At 42.5% G+C, this 19,758-nt stretch overlaps 1 protein-coding gene across 3 annotated transcripts; it reads left to right on the forward strand.

Moving 5' to 3' along the window:
* The first annotated feature begins 3,782 nt into the window (after positions 1 to 3,782).
* Positions 3,783 to 19,627, forward strand: LOC100928760 (ribose-phosphate pyrophosphokinase 1). 3 transcript variants are annotated; one of them, XM_012553516.3, is made up of 7 exons: positions 3,783 to 4,091; positions 9,389 to 9,590; positions 13,632 to 13,730; positions 14,058 to 14,182; positions 17,901 to 18,074; positions 18,562 to 18,721; positions 19,192 to 19,627. In XM_012553516.3, exons 1-7 carry the CDS (start codon positions 3,970 to 3,972, stop codon positions 19,282 to 19,284), a joined length of 975 nt encoding a protein of 324 aa, XP_012408970.1. In that variant the 5' UTR covers positions 3,783 to 3,969; the 3' UTR covers positions 19,285 to 19,627. The 3 variants fall into 3 exon arrangements, with proteins under 3 accessions (XP_012408970.1, XP_003775144.1, XP_003775143.1); XM_003775096.4 differs by having other exon boundaries at positions 3,784 to 4,091; positions 9,389 to 9,593; XM_003775095.4 differs by having other exon boundaries at positions 3,784 to 4,091; positions 9,389 to 9,572.
* The last annotated feature ends 131 nt before the right edge of the window (positions 19,628 to 19,758 follow it).

Raw genomic sequence — 19,758 nt, forward strand, 5'->3', positions numbered from 1 at the left:
TCTTCAAAGCCCCAGTTTCCTTCCCTCAGGTCTCCATCTTTCCTTGTCCCTGATCTTTCTGTCCTGGGAGACATGAGATGCATAAGTAACCAATAGCCTTGCTCTCTATCTTGGCCTCTCCCCTCTGCCTCCCACCCCATCGCCACTGAAATCCATCTAGAATCACTGATGTAACTGGGAACAGGCCGAAGGACACGTCATGTAGACTGTAGCAATGTCCTTTCATTTTAATAAGCTTGAAATCATATATTAATTTATGCACGCCCTCCCCCAGCTCCTTAAGCTGGAATTCTGCCTGGAATTTTGAAAGATTTGCAAGATGGTAATTGGCCCAGACTCTCCAAGTTGTGCCAAGGTGGCACTTGGATGCATTGGAAAGAACAGTCTAGTTCTTTCCACTTGAGCAGTGAAACAATACCAACACTCTTCAGTAATTTCCCTTTGAAGAAAGCTTGTTCTGCTATAACCCTACTTTGTGTTCAAAAATTTATACGTGACTTTCCCAAATGACCATTTCTGTGGCTTGAGTCACATAAATCGTTCGTCCTTCGTTCTCGAAGAGGACCAGGGCCATTGGGAAGGGAGATGCCATGACATTTAAGTGAACTGGATTTAAGAGACGGAGGGTTGTGTGACTTTTTGCATAACAGTCATCTGGGTCCAGTGCCCAGATATAGATCACCATGACTGGAGATGGCCCTGGATGCAGTGGGAGACAGTGGCCTTTTTAAGCTCTTTCCCAGGTCTCAGTTTGACTGAGGCAATGACCAATGAGTGATTAAAGCTAGATAAGAAATGAGGCAGAAAATGGCCTCTTACCTAGTCAAAAATCCATCTGGGAGAAACCTCAAGAAAATAAATAAATCTGGAAGACCCTCGGGTTTCTGGACAAAACAGAAACGATTGCTATTTGTACTTACTCTGGGCCAATATGAGGTCCAAATAATGACCAGGAAAGGCTTGGCACCTATTGTTGGCCAATCAGTGAAAAGCACAGTGATTTGGGTTTAAGACATGGTCCATGAGAAAGAAATCTAGCCTGTAAATCCTAAGATATCTTGCAAGGTTTCACAGAGTCACATAATAACAAGAGCAAAGGGAAGAGTCAAAAGTGAGGAGGACCCGAGTTCAAGTCTCATCTCTGATTCATACTGAGCTGTGTGAACACGGACAACTCACTAAAGCTCTTAGTGTCCCCAGACAACTATTATCTGAATGGAAGACGATGATGAAAGTGCAGGTCCAGAACCACCCCCCAAGTCACACTGGACAGTTTAGCCACCAATGTTAGAACTTTATGGCTTTAATGGCACCTCAAAAGGGCATTTCTCTGTCCACCAATCACTGTCTCTTAACTAGAAGGTAAGACAAGGTATTCTACAAAACAAGATTCACTTGTGTTATGAATGGGAGGGGTGAGAGACATCACAGGAAAGGTCAAGGCTTCCCCCTCCCATTCCGGTCTTTTTTTTTTTTAATAAAAGTTTTTTATTTCCAAAATACATGCAAAGAGAGTTTTTGACATTCACCCTTGCAAAACCTTATGTTCCCAATTTTTCTCCCTCTCTTCCCCTTACCTCTCTCTCCTACACAGCAAGTAATCCAATATGTATTAAATATGTGTAATTCTTCTATACCGATTTCCCCAATTTTTGTGCTGCACAAGAAAAATCAAATCAAAAAGGGAAAAAATAAGAAAGAAAAAAAAGCAAGTAAATAATAACCCCAAAAAAGTGAAAATACGATGTTGTGATCCACATTCAGTCTCCACAGTCCAAATCTTATTTTGAGAGCAGAGGCTGAGTCTGTTTCCAAATCCCCTCCCTTGTTTGAGGCAGTGAGGCACAGTGGGAAATAAATAGTATTCCATTGACAGTCAAAAGACCAGAGTTCACTTCAAGAAAGTTGCTTAATCTTTCTGGGTCTCAATTTCCACATCTGAAAAATCAGAAGATTAGTCTCCATCAGATGTGTCAAATTCAAAGTTAATCCACCCCCTCAGTGATGTCTGCCTCCATTGCCGATGTAATTGGGAAATGTTTGATAAGATAAAAATATGATAGAACTCAGATAATGTAAATTTGTGATTTTCTTTGTCAATAAAAATTGTTACCACAGGATCACATGATTTCTGAAGTTTCTTCCAGGTTTAGGCAGAAAGGGGCTTTCTCCCTAGCTGCCCACGAGGCCATGAGTAGCATGAGAGGCCCTAGAATTTTCTACGTGTTTTTACAGTTTACATAGTGTTTTATATCCATTATCTCAATTTTGAAAAATTAAGACCCCAAATGGCTTTGTAGGAATTAGAGCGCCAGCCTCCAAGTCAGGAGGAGTTGGGTTCAGATCCCATCGCCGGTAAATGGCCCTGGCGCTGGGACCTTGAACCAATGGTAGTCCCAACATGTTTAAGCTATCTTGAATTACTTGCTGCCTAGACGGGGAAAGGGAGGAAGAAAAAAATCTAAAAAGGAAGAAAAAATCTATTTTGAAAATAAAAAGCTAAAAAAAATTGTTTTCACATTGTAATTGGAAAAAATAAAGTAGTAACAATAGATTTAAAATAAAAGAAAATGGAGGTGCCAAGAAAACCGTGTTATTAATATTGTCGATGTTCTATTGTATTTTCATTTTGTTAAATGTTGCCCAATTAATTTTCTTTCTTTTTTATTTTTGTTTATAGCTTTTTATTTACAAGATATAATCCAATTACATTTTCATCTGGTTTGGGTTGAGGAGTTGGCCTTTGCAAGTGAAGGTATCCACCTACCCACTTTGGGGGAAGGAACCTTGCCCGAGAAGGAGGTGAAATAGCAGAGAAATAACGCGTCCAGGATCTAGATCCCTACAGGGTAGGAAACAAACCCGGGATCGGGGGTGGGAAGGGACTCCCCCGAGATCAGAAAGTGGTATTGAGTGTATTCAGTAAATCAATTAACAATCAACATTTATTTATTTTAAATCATCAAGTAATTAAGCATTTATTGTCCGACTCCGATCAGCTCCCTTCACCTCCGGATTTGTTGGCGCTGTCCAGCCCCGACCCTTGGGGTTCTCTTGGCAAAAATCCCAGAGTGGTTTCCCATTTCCCTCTCCAGCCGTTTTACAGATGAGGAAACTGAGGCAAACAGGGTGAAGTGACTCGCCCAGGGTCCCACTGAGGCAGAATTTGAATCCAGGTCTTCCTGACTCCTGCCCCACCTAGCTAAACCCCTAGATCACCTATCTACCACGAGGAGTTTACATCCTCTCTTTTCCTAGGAAATAGCCTCCCTTGATAAGTTCGCAGCATTATCCCTCCATATTGCTTTCTGCTGTGTTGCCACAGACAGGGGCTGCATTAATCGATCTTTTCCAAAATGTTTCGCCCCCCCCCCCAGTCCCTCGGGATCTGCGGAAACAGGTGGCTTCCGCCTCGATGTCTCCATTTGGGCTTGACAGTTGACAGAAACTAGGCGGGTGGCCCAGATTCCGTTTCTGGGGCTGAAGAAGCCCCGGGAGTCCGCAAAGCGTAATCGGCCCAAACGATCCGCTAGATTGCGCATCACTCCTTGGCCGCCGCTCGAATCCAGCCGATTCACCTGCTAAGTTCGCCCTCGCCTCACTCCGCCGCTTGAGAGCCGGCTTCTGGCCGCCCCACCCCCTCTCTTGCTTCTCAGCCAATCCAGGGTAAGTTCCCCTGAAGGGGGCTGGGGTCGCAGAGAAGGTAACGCCCCTAGTTACCAGACGACCAATAGGAAGAGGCGGAGGCAGAACGCTCAGCTAGCGTTCCACCCTCCCAACCGGTAGACAATATAAGAACGCGAGCGGCTGGCGGGAAGGCAAGATGGCCGAGGCGTCATAGTGAGTAGGTTCTCGTTGCCGAGTCACCTCTCCCTAACCTTGCCTTGTGGCGTCAGGCTTTGTCTATCGAGCCCCGGACCCACTCGCCGTGACCGCTGAGGTCGGCGTATCGAGCACCTTAGACTGAAGATGCCGAATATCAAGATTTTCAGCGGTAGTTCTCACCAGGATCTGTCCCAGAAGATCACCGATCGTCTGGGCCTGGAACTGGGCAAGGTGGTAACTAAGAAATTCAGTAATCAGGAGACCTGGTGAGTAGCCGGGGCCCGGGGCCAAACTGGGATTAGAGCCGGGGCCGGGGCCGGGGCCGGGTCGTGGGTCAGGGCCGTTGGCCTGGGGCCGGCCGGCCGGTCTGACGCGCGCGCATGCGCTGGTAGTCGGGCTATCGGTAGACCGTGGCGTTGGGATCCAGGCTAATGGGCTAGCGCCGTGGTTTGGGGGGGGGCTGTCCGGAGGGAATGGGGGGGCAGAGAGGTGGGCAGAAGGGTCGGTACTAGTCGTCGCCACCTTGCGGTCGGGATCGCGGCTCGTGACAGGGGCGGGAGGGCTGACTGGCCGATCAACGGAAAAAACGGATAAAGATTCGAACCCCCCTCTCCCTTCCCCCTTCGGGTGGGGGTGGTGCGACCAAGGCCAATGTCGCCAGCCAGCCTTGGGCGTGGGCGCCAGGGACCGGGCCTTTGCCTTGTAGCAGCCACTGATAGATTGTTACAGCGCAGTGTGGTGTAGTGGTTAGAGTTGGAGGAGGGGGTTTAAATACTAGTTCCGGCTCTTGATAGCCGGATGACTGTGAGCAAGTCACTTAACCTCTCCCGTGCCTCAGTCTTCTCACCTGTAAAACAGGAATAGAGATTGGAACTAAGATTTAGTGTACCCTCTCCCAGCGCAGATTGCCTTGGGGAGAGTTTGGGGGTGGGGGTGGGGAGCGTACCCAGAATCGCACTGGGAAGCGGCATTGTGCTGTAGGAAAAAACGCTGGTGTTTTAGGAATGGAAAGAATTTGGGTTCAAATTCCGCCCCCCCCATATTTGGGGTTCAGTTTCCTTAATGGAAATGTAGAAATCGGGCTTGATGGTGGCTGAGGTGTTTTCTCACGCTGGATGCAGGCTCCTAGGAGCCGGTAGATGTTAGAGGCCTGGTTTGAATCTGGATTTTTCCTGACTCACTGTTTATGTCTCCTTAATCTGGAAAATGGGAATAATAATAAGCGCACGTAGCACTTTATAGGATCGTCGTATAGACTAAATGAGGTGATACTTGGGAAATGCTTTGCAAACCTTAGAGTGCCCTATTAATTTTTGCCTAATGTCTATTAATTATTGTTAATGAACCCCAGCACCCTGGGGTTTGAAAGTAGCCAGACTCAGTAAAGTTTTAATTACCGGGCAAAAGGCTGGGGATACATGAAATGGTCCCTGCCCTCAGACAGCAAGAGAGAACACAATGGGCAATTTTAGGAGTATAGATTCTGAGTTGGAAGGGAGCCTTGGTAGTCCAGGGATTTTTATTCTGAGGCTCATAGACCGATTTTGGGGGGGGGGGGGGTGGGAAGAGGGGGGTTCTGGGAACTTTAAATGAGAAACAGTGGTTTGTACATTTTTCATTAAACGCTAACTGCATTTAGCTTTTTAAAAAATTGTTTGAATCCATGGTTCTCAGTTGGGGGTTCGTGCCCAAGGGCATTGTCTGGGATCTGCTGAAAAGGTTAAGAAGCCGCCTTCTTTTGGGGAGGGGGAAGTTGTAGCCCCAAGGGGCAGTGGCTCATTGGTCCAAGGTCTCTCTGACTAAGATGTGGAGGAGCAGGATTTCCGGCCAAGGGTTCTGGATTCTTTCCACAGAACCTCAAGCTTGGGTTCTCCTGTGCAGAGAAACAACTTTGAGTGGGACTGAGTAGGATTGAGCTAAGAGTGTGTGTTTAGGGGACCTCTTCTGGAGCTGTGCTGGCAATTAGTTGGAGCATAATAAATGCTTGTTGACTTACCGCCCTTGGAGTATGGGGAAGGGAGGCAAAAATGAACAGCTGGGGGCCATTGCTAAGGATTATTCCTTGAATGAGGACATTTGTGGTATTGATTGTAAAGAGGACTGGAATTGGAGCCAAAGGATCTGAAGTTCAAATCCCAGATCAGCCACTTCTTGGGCCATTGAGTATGGCTCAGTGGCCACCAAACTTAAAAAAAAGCTCAGTGGGGTGCCTTGGATGTCATTTCTTTCTGCCTCAGTTTCACCATCAGTAAAAGGGAGGTAATAATTGTACCTATTCATGGGGTGAATGGACACTAGCAAAATATTCTAGCCCTGGCTGTGAGCCAGTATCTGAGTGCGCCCCCTCTCCTCCCCGGGAAGAGCAAGCTGACCCTGGAGAATTACCTTGTACTGGTATTATCATGTACAGACAGTATTTTTCTGGCATCCATTCACTCCCATCACCTGCCTCCCACAGTTGTTGAGAATCACAGAGGATATTCATTCATAGAGCACTTAGCATAGTCCTTGATGCTGTAAACTAAGAACTTTTTGAGGCTGAATTTGAACTCACGGCTTCTGGCTCTGCTTAGCAGCTGGCCCTTGGAGATCTTCTCCTAGGGCCCAATGAGTCAGTGGTCCCTTATGGATAGTTAGGGGGTTTTAATCTGTGGGTCTTTTCTTAAAAAAACAACCTTGAGTTTTTTTTTTTTTTAATTGGTCACTATATTTCAGGATAATTGGTTTCTTTTGGTGATCATGCATTTTTACTTTATGCATTCAAAACATTGGGGGGGGGGGTCTGTTGCCCTTTGCCAGACAGAAGTTAAAAGGTTACAAAGTCTTATGCTACATGTTTAACGTTGCAAAGTCTTATGCTACATGTTTACCCTATATTGGATTACTTGCTGTCTGGGGGAGGGGGAACAATTTGGAGCACAAGGTTTTGCAAGGGTGAATGCTGAAAAGTCTCTTTGCATGTAATTTTGAAAAAATAAAAACAATAATAATAATAAAGTTGTGCTAAATTAGGGATATGAACTGTGGTCCTTGCTTTTGGGAGGGGTGTGCTAGCAGCAGCAGGGTTCAGTTACCCAACCTAAAATGATAGCTTTTATTTATTTTTTTTTAATTTGTCCCTCTTCCTTCTAGTAGGCGCCTTTAATGGGGGGGGCTGGAATTTCAATAAGTCACTGCTGAATATGCAGGTTGCATTCTGCATAGCTGAGGGGGGGAGGGGAGGAAGAAGGAGTTAGCTGGAGGGGCCTTTTCTCTCTCCTTGGCAAATTTTTATCCTGATTATGGGGAACCTTCCCTTGGAATTTTCTTTTTCTTTTTCTTTTCCTTCCCCAGGATAAAGCCTGGGGGGGGGGGGGGGGAAGAGAGATTTCCCTTATTGATCTAGTAATGCAGCAAATATTCACCTACTCTCCTAAGGCAGAATGCACGGGACCTTTTAGTTTCAGCACTCGGCCTTTTGTGCTGGATTGGTTGGGAAGAAAGTGATTTCCTAGAAATCTCCCCAGCAACTAGGCCAGTTTAAGGAAATAGTTCTAGGTGTATTTGCATATTCTCCCATCAACTGTAGATGTCTTTTTTTTTTTTTTTTTTTTAAAGAAAGTTTTCAAAGGTTAATGTCTTATCTTTCTGGCTGTCCTAGGGGGTGGGATGTTTGTCTCCTTTGTCTTGGCCTACAAATAGTCGGTTTGGGCCGATGATTGGGAAAAGGACAGTTAACAGCAGGAGTATTGTGGACATGGATTTTTTTTTTTTTTTTTGGTCCCTTATGTGCATACCCTATACATGATGATAGGTGTAGGAGATTCTCCGGTCGTTAATGCCTTCGAAGTCTGCTTCTGGACCCAGGTCAGGGAGCAGCTCTTGGGTTGAAGGAAGGAAAAGTTGGGGGGGGGGGAATCTGTCTACCTTTGGCAGCAGTGTTTTCCCAGAGGCCTGGTGTCAGCTGGGGGTGGGAGTTGGGAGGTGTAATGATCCTGACCATTTTAGGGGAGTGAGCCAATCAGAGCCCACACTAAAGGTAGTTGTTTGTCCTTCTTTCTAGAAGAGGATCTGGACTACTGAGGGGTGATGCCTTGACCTGCTAGTGAGTTGGATTTAGGCCACACTCATTCAATGATTCAGGCTTTCAGGCTCAGAATCTCCTCTTTCACCTAGTCAAAACAACTACTACTAAAACAACTGGGCGGGAATTACCCTCAGGGATCGCTATTTACATTCAGTCTGATCCAAACAATGACCAAATGGGGCTTGGCCTGGAAGGTCTCCCTTTTACATCCGGGACCATCTCCTGTTATCCTGATCTGTATCTGGTCGCTGGACCCCTGTGGCTCCTGAAAAAAAAGTAAGGCTAGTGACCTTGCTCGGCCCTTTCTCACTTAATCCAACTCACTAGGCTGTTAAGGCATCACCTCCCTGAAGTCATGGTCGTCTTCCAGAGTGGTCTCACTGGCCCACAAATTGGAACCAATAAGGTGGAAAACTCTCTTCTTTCCTTCTTGCTTTTCCTCCTTCCTTCTTTCCTTTTTCTCTTAATTTCTTCCTTTCCTCTCTCCCTCCTTCTTTTCTCTCTCCACATAGGTTATCATACATACCCTTACCCCCAGAAGCTCTTAAAATGTAGTAACTAGAGATAAATCAGGTATGAGGTGTTGGCTTTTATATTTTTATTTATATATATATATATATATATATATATATATATATATATATATATAAAGAGAAGGAACTATTCTTGTTGCTGAATAATAGCAATTGTCAAGCTTAATAGACTATCCCATATGATCCCCTCCCCCTAAACAAAAAACAACCAACTAACCACCCAATTTAATCTAGTATTATTATTATAAGCAAATTTTTTTCCCCAGAGGCAAATGTAAACGTTCTTAATTACCTTAGAGATGGGCCCTGTCAGTGGGACCCTGTCTGAGCTCAAGGTTATGTCTGCTTTGGGGGGAATGTCTTACTGAAAGAGTTGAGTACTGCAACTCTAATGCAGGAATTCACTTTTCTAAAGCAAAATGGAGTGCTGGGGATTTGGGGCTGCCAGAAATTTTGGAATTTATGATTTGCTCTTGGTCACCTAGATATTAGCAGTGTCCAGATTCAAATCTTGGTCTTGGGACTCCCTATGTTTTTTCCACTGTCCCGGAAGTGGAAACTGACCCTGGAAGCCATCGATATAAAAGTGTAACTTGTAATAGCTTTTGAAGGTTCCATGTGGATTGACTGATTCCTTGAGGGCAGGAACTGTCTACTTTTGTATTTACACATTGAAATGGTGTCGCTCACCCATAGCTGATACATCAAATCGCACTTATATCAGATATTTATTTCTACATGAAACTTAAAAGTAGTAGGTACCAACTGAATTTTAGTCATACACCTGCCAGTGCTTGATCTAGCTAGCTAGATAATCTAGTCGAATAATTGATCACTAGATTAATCCATCAATCGATCCATGTGTGGTGAGTCAATAGAAGGTCCTAAGGGTACTACAACATAGCTAAAGTACTTTGAAATACTCAGTGAAACATCACTAATCTAATTTCCCCTCTCTCTGTAGCGTGGAAATTGGCGAAAGCGTCCGTGGCGAGGATGTCTACATTGTGCAGAGTGGCTGTGGTGAGATAAATGACAACTTGATGGAACTTCTCATCATGATTAATGCCTGCAAGATTGCATCAGCAAGCAGAGTCACCGCCGTCATTCCTTGCTTCCCTTATGCCCGGCAGGACAAAAAGGACAAAGTAGGAGCAGACTCCAATGTGGTATTTTCTTTTCTTTTAATATGTTATTCCTGTTTTAGATTGGTGATTGTTCTCCTTCGTTCTCAAAGAGGACCCAAATGACGGCACTGTGTTGGAGTCAGTTACAGTGTGTACGACTGTGGCTGAGCAGACCAATACCAACTCGAGTTATGGTGGACTTCATAGAGACTAAGCCTGCAGGGAAAGAGATGGGTTCAAGTCCCACTTCTAACTTATGCTAGCTATATGATTACGGCAAGTCATTTAACTTTTTGGTTTTCCAGGTCATTCTCTGTAGCCAGTAGAAGAAGCTCCTAGGCTCAGGTGTTTTGTTTTGTTTTGTTTTGTTTTGTTTTGTGTTTTGTTTTACTTTTTATTTTTTCTGATTTCTTTAAATGTATTTTATTTTTTAAAAAATGCCACACAATAAAAAAGGTATGTAAAACAAAAGAAAACATTTATCCGGGAGGATTCAAAATATATAACAATGAATTATCAGTTCAAGAAAGTGTATATATATATATAATATATATATATATATATATATGTATATATATATATTTTTAGTAAAAGAAATTCTATTCATGAGTGTCTATCTTTTCTTTTACTTCCTTGTAAATTGTTCTTTTTTTCTCTGCTGTGGACCTTTTTACTTTATTCTTTTTTTCCCTCTCTCATCCCTCCCACCTCTCCCAAGCAGTCTATAGTTAAAAAAGGATATATTTATGTGTACATATGCAAATATGTGTATATACATACCATGCCCCCTGCCCATGAACACACACACACATCTTTCCTATACCTGCTTTAATTCTGCTCCTTAAATTGTCTTGCTATTACTTAACTTCCTCCCACCCATGGATCCCTCTCTTGTCTTCTTCCTGTACTCTTTACTTCTCCATCCCACCATTCTTCCCGCCTCATTTCTTTATAGATTTTGGAGGGTGCTATATCCTTCATGGTATATATGTTGCCTATTTGACCTATTCCTGATGTGAGTAGGTTTTTCAAAACCACAAGTCCTCCTCTCCCTTCTAATAATGCCTCTGTGTCTATTCTTCCTCTGTACCTCAATTGTATGAGATAATTACTATTTTTCCCTTAATTCTGCCCCAATCTTTCTTTTGAGCTACTCTATTATTGCATATGGCATACAAAAAAAACCAGCTTGTCTATATTAAATTCCTTGAAATTGATCTTTGATATTGGCTCTTATATGTTGATAAAGTCCTAAAAATCTTCAAGTTCCTTGAATATCCAATTCTCTTTTCATTCAACAATATGGATAATTTTGCTGGATGTGATATTTTTGGCCACAGGCCTAATTCTTTCGATTGTCAGTAGATGCAATTCCAGGACCTGTGGTCTTTTATTGTAGCTGCTGGTAAGTCCTGTACAATTTTACTTGTAGCTCCAGCGTATTAAATTGGTTTTTGTTTTTCTTTGTTTCTTGCAGAATTTTCTCTTTGATTTGAGGGTTTTGAAATTTGGTAATAATAATTGCTATGTGTTTTCCACAAAGGATCTCATTGAGATGTGGTGATTGGTGGATTTTTTTCTATTTCTACTTTCCCCTCCAAGACAATTTTTTTGGATTATTTCTTGTATTGTTGTTTCAAGGTTCTTTTTTGGGTCACAGCTTTCAGATAGTCTTATTCTTATGTTTTCTCTTCTTGATCTGTTTTCCAGATCTGTTGTTTTTCTTGTAAGATGTTTCACATTCTGTTCTTTTTTTTTTTTTTTCATTCTTTATAATATGTTTTCTTATTTCTTGGTCTCTCATAGCTTCACTGGTTCTTGCTCAATTCTAATTTTCAAAGAGTTATTTTCATCTTTATAACTCTGCTTCCTTTTCTTAACTTTAGCTTTTTTTTTCATAATCTTGTTTTTCTTAGATGGTTTTTATTTTTTAGTTTTTCCTCAATGTCTCTCGTTTGATTTTTAAATTCATTTTTGAATTCTTCTATAAATTCTCTCTGAGCAGGGAGCCATTTAACGTTACTTTTTGGAGTAGAAGAAGCTTTTTTTACTTCAGTATCCTCCTCTGAAGATGAACCCTGGTCTTCCCTGTTCCCATAGTAAGTTTCTATGGTTGGGTTCGTTCTTCTTTGCTGGTTCACTTAAAAAAAATTAGGTATTAGTATAACCAACTCTAATTGTGGGAGGGATGGTGCCTCTGGGTTCACTTCAGCTTCACCTGTACTTCTATAGTGATGGTAGCAGAAAGGAGACCAGAAAGTCCTAAGCTTTTAGACCTTGAACTCCTTGTATGGTAACCATCAGGAACACTTCTGGAGAAAGAGTTATACCTATTTACTCTGTCCCCTAGTGAAAAAAAAAAAAAAGAAGTCATAAAGCTAAGTGGAAGGTTGAGACTCTATCTCTCATTGGAGAGGCAGATAAAGGAGCTAAGGAACTTTTTTTCCATAGGAAACTTAGGATCATTTAAAAAGCTTTATAATGTTCCAAAGTCAAGTTTCCTCCCTTCCTGTTCAGTCCTGGGCCCAGTTTTAGATTCAGGTCTACATACTGATAGATGAGCTCTGTAGGGTTTTCATCCAAGTACATGTCATAATCTGGGTAATAGATATTCCTCATCCATTTGATCTTTCCCGTGTGGATGGTCAGGCTAAACTTTGACTGCTTTCAAAGACTGAAGAATTCCAGGGTTTGTTTTGCAACCAGCAAGAATGTCATCTGCAAGTGGAACATGGGAGAGATCACAGAAAATCCAGTCTCTTCCACTTGGACTCCATATTCCTGGTCTCCATCACAGTGGTCATTAAATAGGGTCCTTTCTATCATAGCTCAAGGAATCTTGAATGATTTTGATATATGGATGAGAGAAACCCTTTTTGGAAAAAGAGACTCTAAGGTGACATTTGAGTCAATTGCAAAATGGTAAAGATGCAGTTCGTTGTTGAATATTACTTATGCAGACCTGCTTTTTTTCCCTATTGATATTCTCAGCAAGAATTCTCTCGGCTTGTATTTTGATGATTATCAAAAGATTTTGTATAGGTGAGAAGACATCTAGTTCCATAGTTATCTTCTCGTAGTCTTTTTGTTTTTCTTTTTGCCTATTAAGTTTCAATTTTTATTGTTTGAATTTTGTTATCTTTCCCTCCTTCACATATCTTGAATATTAATCCCTCAAAAGACTCACAATTGCATATCTCCTAAAAAGGATATACTCTCCATCTGATTTGGCTGCTTTTCCTGTCTTTGTTCTTTCTCTCTAGTGCTATTTCTCTTTACCTTTTAAGCACAATAGGATCTCTGGTATTGCGGTCTGAGTGTGGTGTTTCCACTGGCCTCGATGATGAAAAAACAGTTTGTTATAGTAATCGTTGTATTTTTTTTTTATTTTTCTTATGGGTTTTTTGGGGGTGGAGAGTGGGTCTTTTCCATTTTCAGATTTAAATGTGCTTAAGATAACTTATTTAGTTGGATCTCTTGCCACGCTTTCTTTTTACTGTAACACATGAAAAATGAATAAAAGGTGTCATGTGAAAAATGATAGACTGGTCACATAGAATGAAAGCTATTCAAGTGACGGGCAACCTGTCTTACTCCATTGGTATTCTCACAATATCAAGAGAATGTAGAGAAAGCTTCCTGGAAAGCCCCACGGGATGGGCTAGCACATGAGCTTTGGTCTGCATCTTGATATCAGAGGGAGAATCCACACTGATAAGCCGTGGCAGTGCATTAGTCTTCATTTGATCCTTTGTTTCTTTGATTTTCATAATTCTATACCATTATCTCCTAATCTTTAATGAATTGTAGTTTGTGGACTATTGGGGGACAAAGGAGAAACAGAGTTGCATTTATTTTGCAAATTATTAGCAATGTCGATTGAAAAGTTTTTAAAACCAGGTGATCTTTTAAAAAAAAGTTAAATGTCTAATGGTAGCTACCTGTCACAGTTGGCTCTTTTACCTTTGATAAACAAGCCAAGAGACAGGAAAAGTTTTACTGAGATAAGAAGTAGGCCCACTTTGCCAGCATCATGGCTTTTGAACTATTTGTCAGTGATACTTGTTCTCTCATATTTAGAGCCGGGCTCCGATCTCCGCCAAGCTTGTGGCAAATATGCTGTCTGTAGCAGGAGCAGATCATATAATCACTATGGACCTTCATGCTTCTCAGATTCAGGTATAAAAGGAACCAAAGGAGTTAGTGTGAGGAGGGGGAAAGGGTTGATGTAAATGAAGACATAAGCAGGAGAAACTAGGATACTTCTGAGGAACAGCTGTCTAGGAGAGGCAGGCTAAGTGAAGAGCACAAAAATGGGCTTCCTAAAAGAGCTCGATTTGCATCTTGGCAATTACTCTTACTAGGTGGATGGCCTTGATATGCAATGGGCCGCTGACTGGGTGATACTACCATTGTCTGCCTCACGGGGTGTTGACTAATGCCGGGAGCCCCGGGAGGGTAATGGGGAGGCAGAGCCAAAAGATTAACGAGAGTTTCTTTCGGCAGGGGTTTTTTGACATCCCGGTGGATAACTTGTATGCTGAGCCAGCTGTCCTGAAGTGGATCAGAGAGAACATTGCCGACTGGAAGACCTGCTGTATTGTATCTCCTGATGCTGGCGGAGCTAAAAGGTAGGATTAGTATTCTGTCAAACCTGTAGCCATCTCTGAACTGGCCGTATGCTAGTGTCATGAGAGGTAGATAGTCTACATGAGATAGCTCCGCTATCTTTTATCATAGAATTCCAGAACTAGACTTTAGAGGTCATTGAATCCAATGTCTCATTTTACAGTTGAGGAAACTGAGGCCCAGAGTCACACAGCAGGTCTGTGTCTGAGACCAGATCACAGCTCCAAATCCAGTGCTTGCTCTATCCCGTGTCAAGTAGATTTTTCTCTCCCTAAATTGTTACTGAGAATCTTTTCCTTTGAGATAGCATCACATATGCAGCATGTGACTTTATTTTTTACTTTAAATAGTATTTTATTTTTTCCAATTTTAAAAACAATTTTCAACATTTTTTAAAAGATTTTTACATTCCAGATTTTTCCCCCTCCTCAAGAAGGCAAGCAAAGCAATCTGATGTAGTTTACATACATGTAATCACGTAAAAACATTTCTACATTAGTCATTTTATAAAAGAAGAAATAGAACAAAAGGAGGGAAAAAAACAAAGCCAAAATAGGATAGCATAGGAGATGTATTTGACGGGTTCCCCTGCACTGCACTGACCAAACAGCTGGTTGGGACATCAGGAATTTTTTCAGGTAGAGATCCCAGTAAGAAAGGAGCTGTGGCCATGGCTAGATTGGAAAGAGAATAAATAGCCAGGAAGACTAGCGTTCAAATCCAATCTGGGATACTTTGTGATTCTGGGCAAATCATTTAACCGTTTCCTCAACTGAAAAATAGGGGTCATAGTAGCACCTTTCTCCCGCAGTGCTGATGAGTATTAAATGAGATATTTGTAAAGTACCTGGTTAATAGGAAATGCCTTAATAAATGCTTGTTCCCTCACTAACTGGGGGTCACTATCTCCCTTTCCTAGCAGTGGGCCAGGGATTCGATTTCCAGATCAGCATCAACAGCTGTTAAAAGTATCTAAAACAAAATTAAATAAATAAATGAGTAAATGGATAAAAGTATCTAAAACATGGTTACATTGTATCAGTGGGGGGTGGGCAAGTTTGTTTCCTCAGACAATATTGTTATGCTGCGGATTCAAAGAACATTTTTTATTCTTAGGATTAAAATACTGAGCAAGAAGGGAAATCATGTTATATTCTGGTTTTAAAGCCAAGAACCTAAGGGACATTTGAGTCGAATTTGCCAGAGACCGAAAGCTGTGCCGATTAAGAGCACTTCATTTCCTCCCTGGATTACTCATTAATAATACATTCTAAAGTGTTACTTACATTGTTAATGGAGTCATAGAGCCAGACGTGGCAGAACCCAGGTGATTACAAGTTAATTCAGGATTCCTTCAGAGCCATTCATATTTTCAACCATTGGTTTTTCTTCAACCTCTCCGTGAAAGCAAACATGAAGAGAACAGGATTAAGGTCATTTCAGCACTCCTCCCCCATTTGCCCCTGTCCTGTCTGTTTATCAATAACTTCCTTTCCACGGTGATTGAGATCACTGTGAAAAACATTTAAATGCCTGTAAGATCCTAGAGATGGAGCTAGAAGTGCCCTCGGAAGCCATTAAGGCCAGAAAACAGGAAGGGAAAGGATTTGTCCTTAGTCACACACTCATTATGTTCATAACAAGCACATAATGGATATGTCCCATTGGAGGCGGGATTGGAAACTAGTAAAAATATGTGATGGGCTTTGAAATAGCCCTTGCAGTCTATCTCTTTTCAGTTTTCCTACAGGCTGCTGGCATTTCTAGACAGTCCCAATAAGTACAAATCCCATGAAGTGTGATGGTAGCATTATTATTATTATTTATGATTATTATTAAATTTCCATTTGCCTAGGATTAGTTAACCTATTTTATATAATCATAACTTCAGATAGTGAGAATTTGCAGCCACAGGGGGTCCTTATTTGCAGTGTGGAGAGTGTGCACAGAGCTTGAATTCAAGTCAAGTTCAGGCTTTGTCAGTCTTTGAGTTTGCTGATGGTAGCTTGAACCGCTTGTCATTCTTTACCAAGTGAATGCCGTTGGTAGGGTCCATTTCTCCAAATGAACCTGAAACTTTGCAGACTTGTTTCCCATTTAAAACATTCAGTCATTCCACAAGTATTACAATGCATTTAGACGAGGCGAGCACTGGCATATGCAAGGTCAAAATCCCCCAAGCTCTGGCCAATCTGCCCACAAAGAGCTGAGCTGCTTCTCCTGGGAGCTGCAGTGTTCACACAGATGAGTGAGCCGTGAGCCCCTGGGAGGGCTTCCTTGAGCTGAATCTTGAAAAAAGCCAAGGATTCAAGAGGACATTATATCCCAAGTGCTAAAGGCAGCCCCAACAAAGGTGTGGACGGGTCAGGCAATAGCAGCTAGACCAGTTTGCTTAGAATGGAGAGTTCGTGAAGGGGAATAATGTGGAATGAGCCCAGAAGGCAGGGTAGGGTTGAACCCGCCTATGCAGGGTTTCAAATGTCCCACTGAGGCATGTCTGTGTGGACCTTTTTGCTTAACTGGTCACTGTGTGTCTGAGCTTTGAAGGGCTCAGCTAAAAGCTTGCTCAAAGCCCACATGTAGTTGATGTGATCTCAAGCAAATGTGGTTAACAAAATACTGGGTGTCCAGGAGGCTGATAACTCTCGCAATAGTAGCAATAGAAGGCAGCATGTGATTGGGTTAGAGCAGGATGGGATAGATAGGATAGTTGAGTGGAACCAGCAGAGAGTTTCTAGGCCCGAGTTCAGATTTCAGCTCTGCAGTGGCCTGGGTGGTCTTGGATAAATAATGACTACTCCCTGGGCCTCAATTTTTGATGCCTTTCATTTTTTATATCATAGTCTTTTCTATCTATCTATACAGTGTATATATACAATATATATACAATGTATACATTACATATATACTCTTTTCCTGCATTATCTGTCTCATTTCCTTCTAACACAAAAAGTTAAGCAAGACCAACAGTGTATACAACCTGCTACACACTTAATCTGCTTCAGTGGCTCTTCCAGGGCCGAGAATGGTCATTACAATTAAGAATGCTTGGAGTTTTTTTTAGTGTTCTTTTTATTTACATTATTGTGGTGCAGCAGGTCACATCGATTTCCTGATGTTTCACTGAATTCCTCATGTTGGTCACTTCTTATATCATAAAAATTGTCTATTAGAGTCATATATTCAGCAGTTCAGCCATTCCCCATATGACACCCCCCCACACACACACACACACACTTTATTTTGTTGTTGCTGTTGCCTGTGTGTGTGCGGTTGGGTTTTTTTTGCCACAATAAAAGCTGTGAGTATCTTGAAATATGTAGGACTGCTGTCTTTGACCTCTTTGGGGGCCTCTAACAGCAGTGGAATCATCTGAGAGGCAGAAGGTATGAACAGTTTTAGTGACTTTTCTTGAATAAATACAATAGTTTTTCAGAATATCTTATATCTGTTCACAAGTTTTCTGTTGTCGCCTTAATTGGAACAATCAGTGCACTTAGACTACGATGATCTGGTTATATTATTCACATTGGGAGATCTATTCCATTGGGGTGGTAGAGCCTAAATCCTTCCCCACTACCCACTGTTCCCCCAGTTCCTAGATTTGAACTTGTGCTGCTTCCTAGAACTGGGTGAGAGTGCTCCTTACTCCCCATCTATGCTTGATTCCTCACTGAACTATTAATAATGTGTAAACTGCCTTATCCCGTGTTCCTACAGAGTGACTTCAATTGCAGACAGACTGAATGTCGATTTTGCTCTGATTCACAAAGAGCGGAAGAAGGCCAATGAAGTCGACCGGATGGTGCTGGTGGGAGATGTCAAGGACAGAGTGGCCATTCTCGTAGATGACATGGCCGATACTTGTGGTACTATCTGTCATGCAGCAGATAAGTAAGTGGATGGTGTGGGGAAGGAGGGCCGTTTGGGGGCAGGAGTGGGGGGGAGCAGCAGTACCTGGGTTTAGCTATTGGTTGGAATGATCTTTTCAAAAATCTACATGTTCTCCTGCCCTGAAAGTTCTAGTCCCCCTTTAAGGGAATAAATCTGGCATTTCAAGGTCACAGGCCCAAAGCACTTATTGTTGCATTGAACATAAACAGTTGGCTTTGAATAGTTTGGTGATCTGTGGCAGTAAAGGGGAAATTAAACCTGGCCGAGTTGTGTCTGTTATTGATCACAGTAGCACAAAGTAGAGCCTTGTGCTCTGTCAGCATCTCTGATCATTTCAAGAACTTCTGTATTCATGGCACTTAGAGTTGCCAAGTAGATTTGGTTCTGTCCCCTGTTAACTTGATAGATGGATATTCTCCATGTCTTTCCTACTGCCCACCTCTTATAATTGGGTCCATTTGGTTCCTGTTTCCGTGTCTTTTTCTAGACTCCTGTCGGCTGGAGCCACTAAAGTATATGCTATCCTTACCCATGGGATTTTTTCTGGGCCAGCTATTTCTCGGATTAACCATGCCTGTTTTGAGGCGGTTGTAGTTACAAACACAATACCTCAGGAAGACAAGATGAAGCATTGCTCCAAAATACAGGCAAGATGGGATTTGGGACTGACATGAGTGGGTCAGGGCCATGGGAAGGCCTTGTGATAAACCAGTGTTGCTATAGCCAGCTCATGTGGATACTGTCCTTGCCCAGAATCACCCAGGCTAAGTTGAACAGTTGTGATGGTGATTGGGGAGGTAGGAGGGGGAGAGTCGTATAATTTGAAATGTTAGTCTATGGAAGCTGGAGGTATTTGAGCAGAAGTGGGAATATTAGAGGAGGGGAGGGAGGATCCCTGTAATTTCATTAGTCTGGGAGATCTCAGTTGCTGTGTCTGTCTTTCTCTTTCTCCCCTCTGGCATCGAAGCATACTAGAGTCTGAACAGATAGCCCTAGGCTAACAGGAAGTGAAGGGTCTCTGGGGGGAGCTCCGCAGGGGGCCTGTCTGGCGTCCTGCCTGGAGCTCCCTTGCACGAGCCGTCGAGACTGACCTCCTTTCTTCTCTTCCCCACTTCAGGTGATCGACATTTCCATGATCCTGGCTGAAGCCATCCGCAGAACTCACAATGGTGAATCGGTCTCCTACCTGTTCAGTCATGTTCCTTTATAATTATTACTACTTTTCACTTTGGAGGCTTTTCTTAACTAAGCCACTCATTATTTGATATATTACAAAAATTCAGTAGAAATCCCTGCTTGTTCATTCTGCTCTCCCCATCTTTTTGCTCCCATCCAGTCTCCTGGGTCACTGATTTCTTTTATTAGTTTATGTGAGCCCCTCGGCTTTCACTCTTAACTCTGTGGAGAGGGGCCTTGATGTATCCACCGTGTAGAAAACCAGGCGGGAGGGGAGGGAGATGGGGTAGATGCACCACTATGCATGCAAACTTAAGCAGTTCTGGTTAGTTGGTTTGTTTATTTTAAAATAAAGTTCTGCAAAGCTTAAATAAAAACTGAATCGTGTTTGTGTCGGCTATAGCAAGACTCCCAGACTACCCTGGTCATGGCATTCCTGGCTATCAAGGCAGCATTTCTTTAGCACCTGTTATGTGTGAGGTGCTGCACTGGAGACAGGGACACGGAG

This window comes from Sarcophilus harrisii, chromosome X, assembly GCF_902635505.1.
Source record: "Sarcophilus harrisii chromosome X, mSarHar1.11, whole genome shotgun sequence".
Lineage (NCBI taxonomy): Eukaryota > Metazoa > Chordata > Mammalia > Dasyuromorphia > Dasyuridae > Sarcophilus > Sarcophilus harrisii.

Coding starts and splice junctions, on each gene's coding strand:
- LOC100928760 (XM_003775096.4), top strand. CDS start 3,970: ATGCCGAATATCAAGATTTTCAGCGGTAGTTCTCACCAGGATCTGTCC. Junction 14,183..17,900: donor GATGCTGGCGGAGCTAAAAG/GTAGGATTAGTA, acceptor GTGTTCCTACAG/AGTGACTTCAATTGCAGACA. Junction 18,722..19,191: donor AGCATTGCTCCAAAATACAG/GCAAGATGGGAT, acceptor TCCCCACTTCAG/GTGATCGACATTTCCATGAT.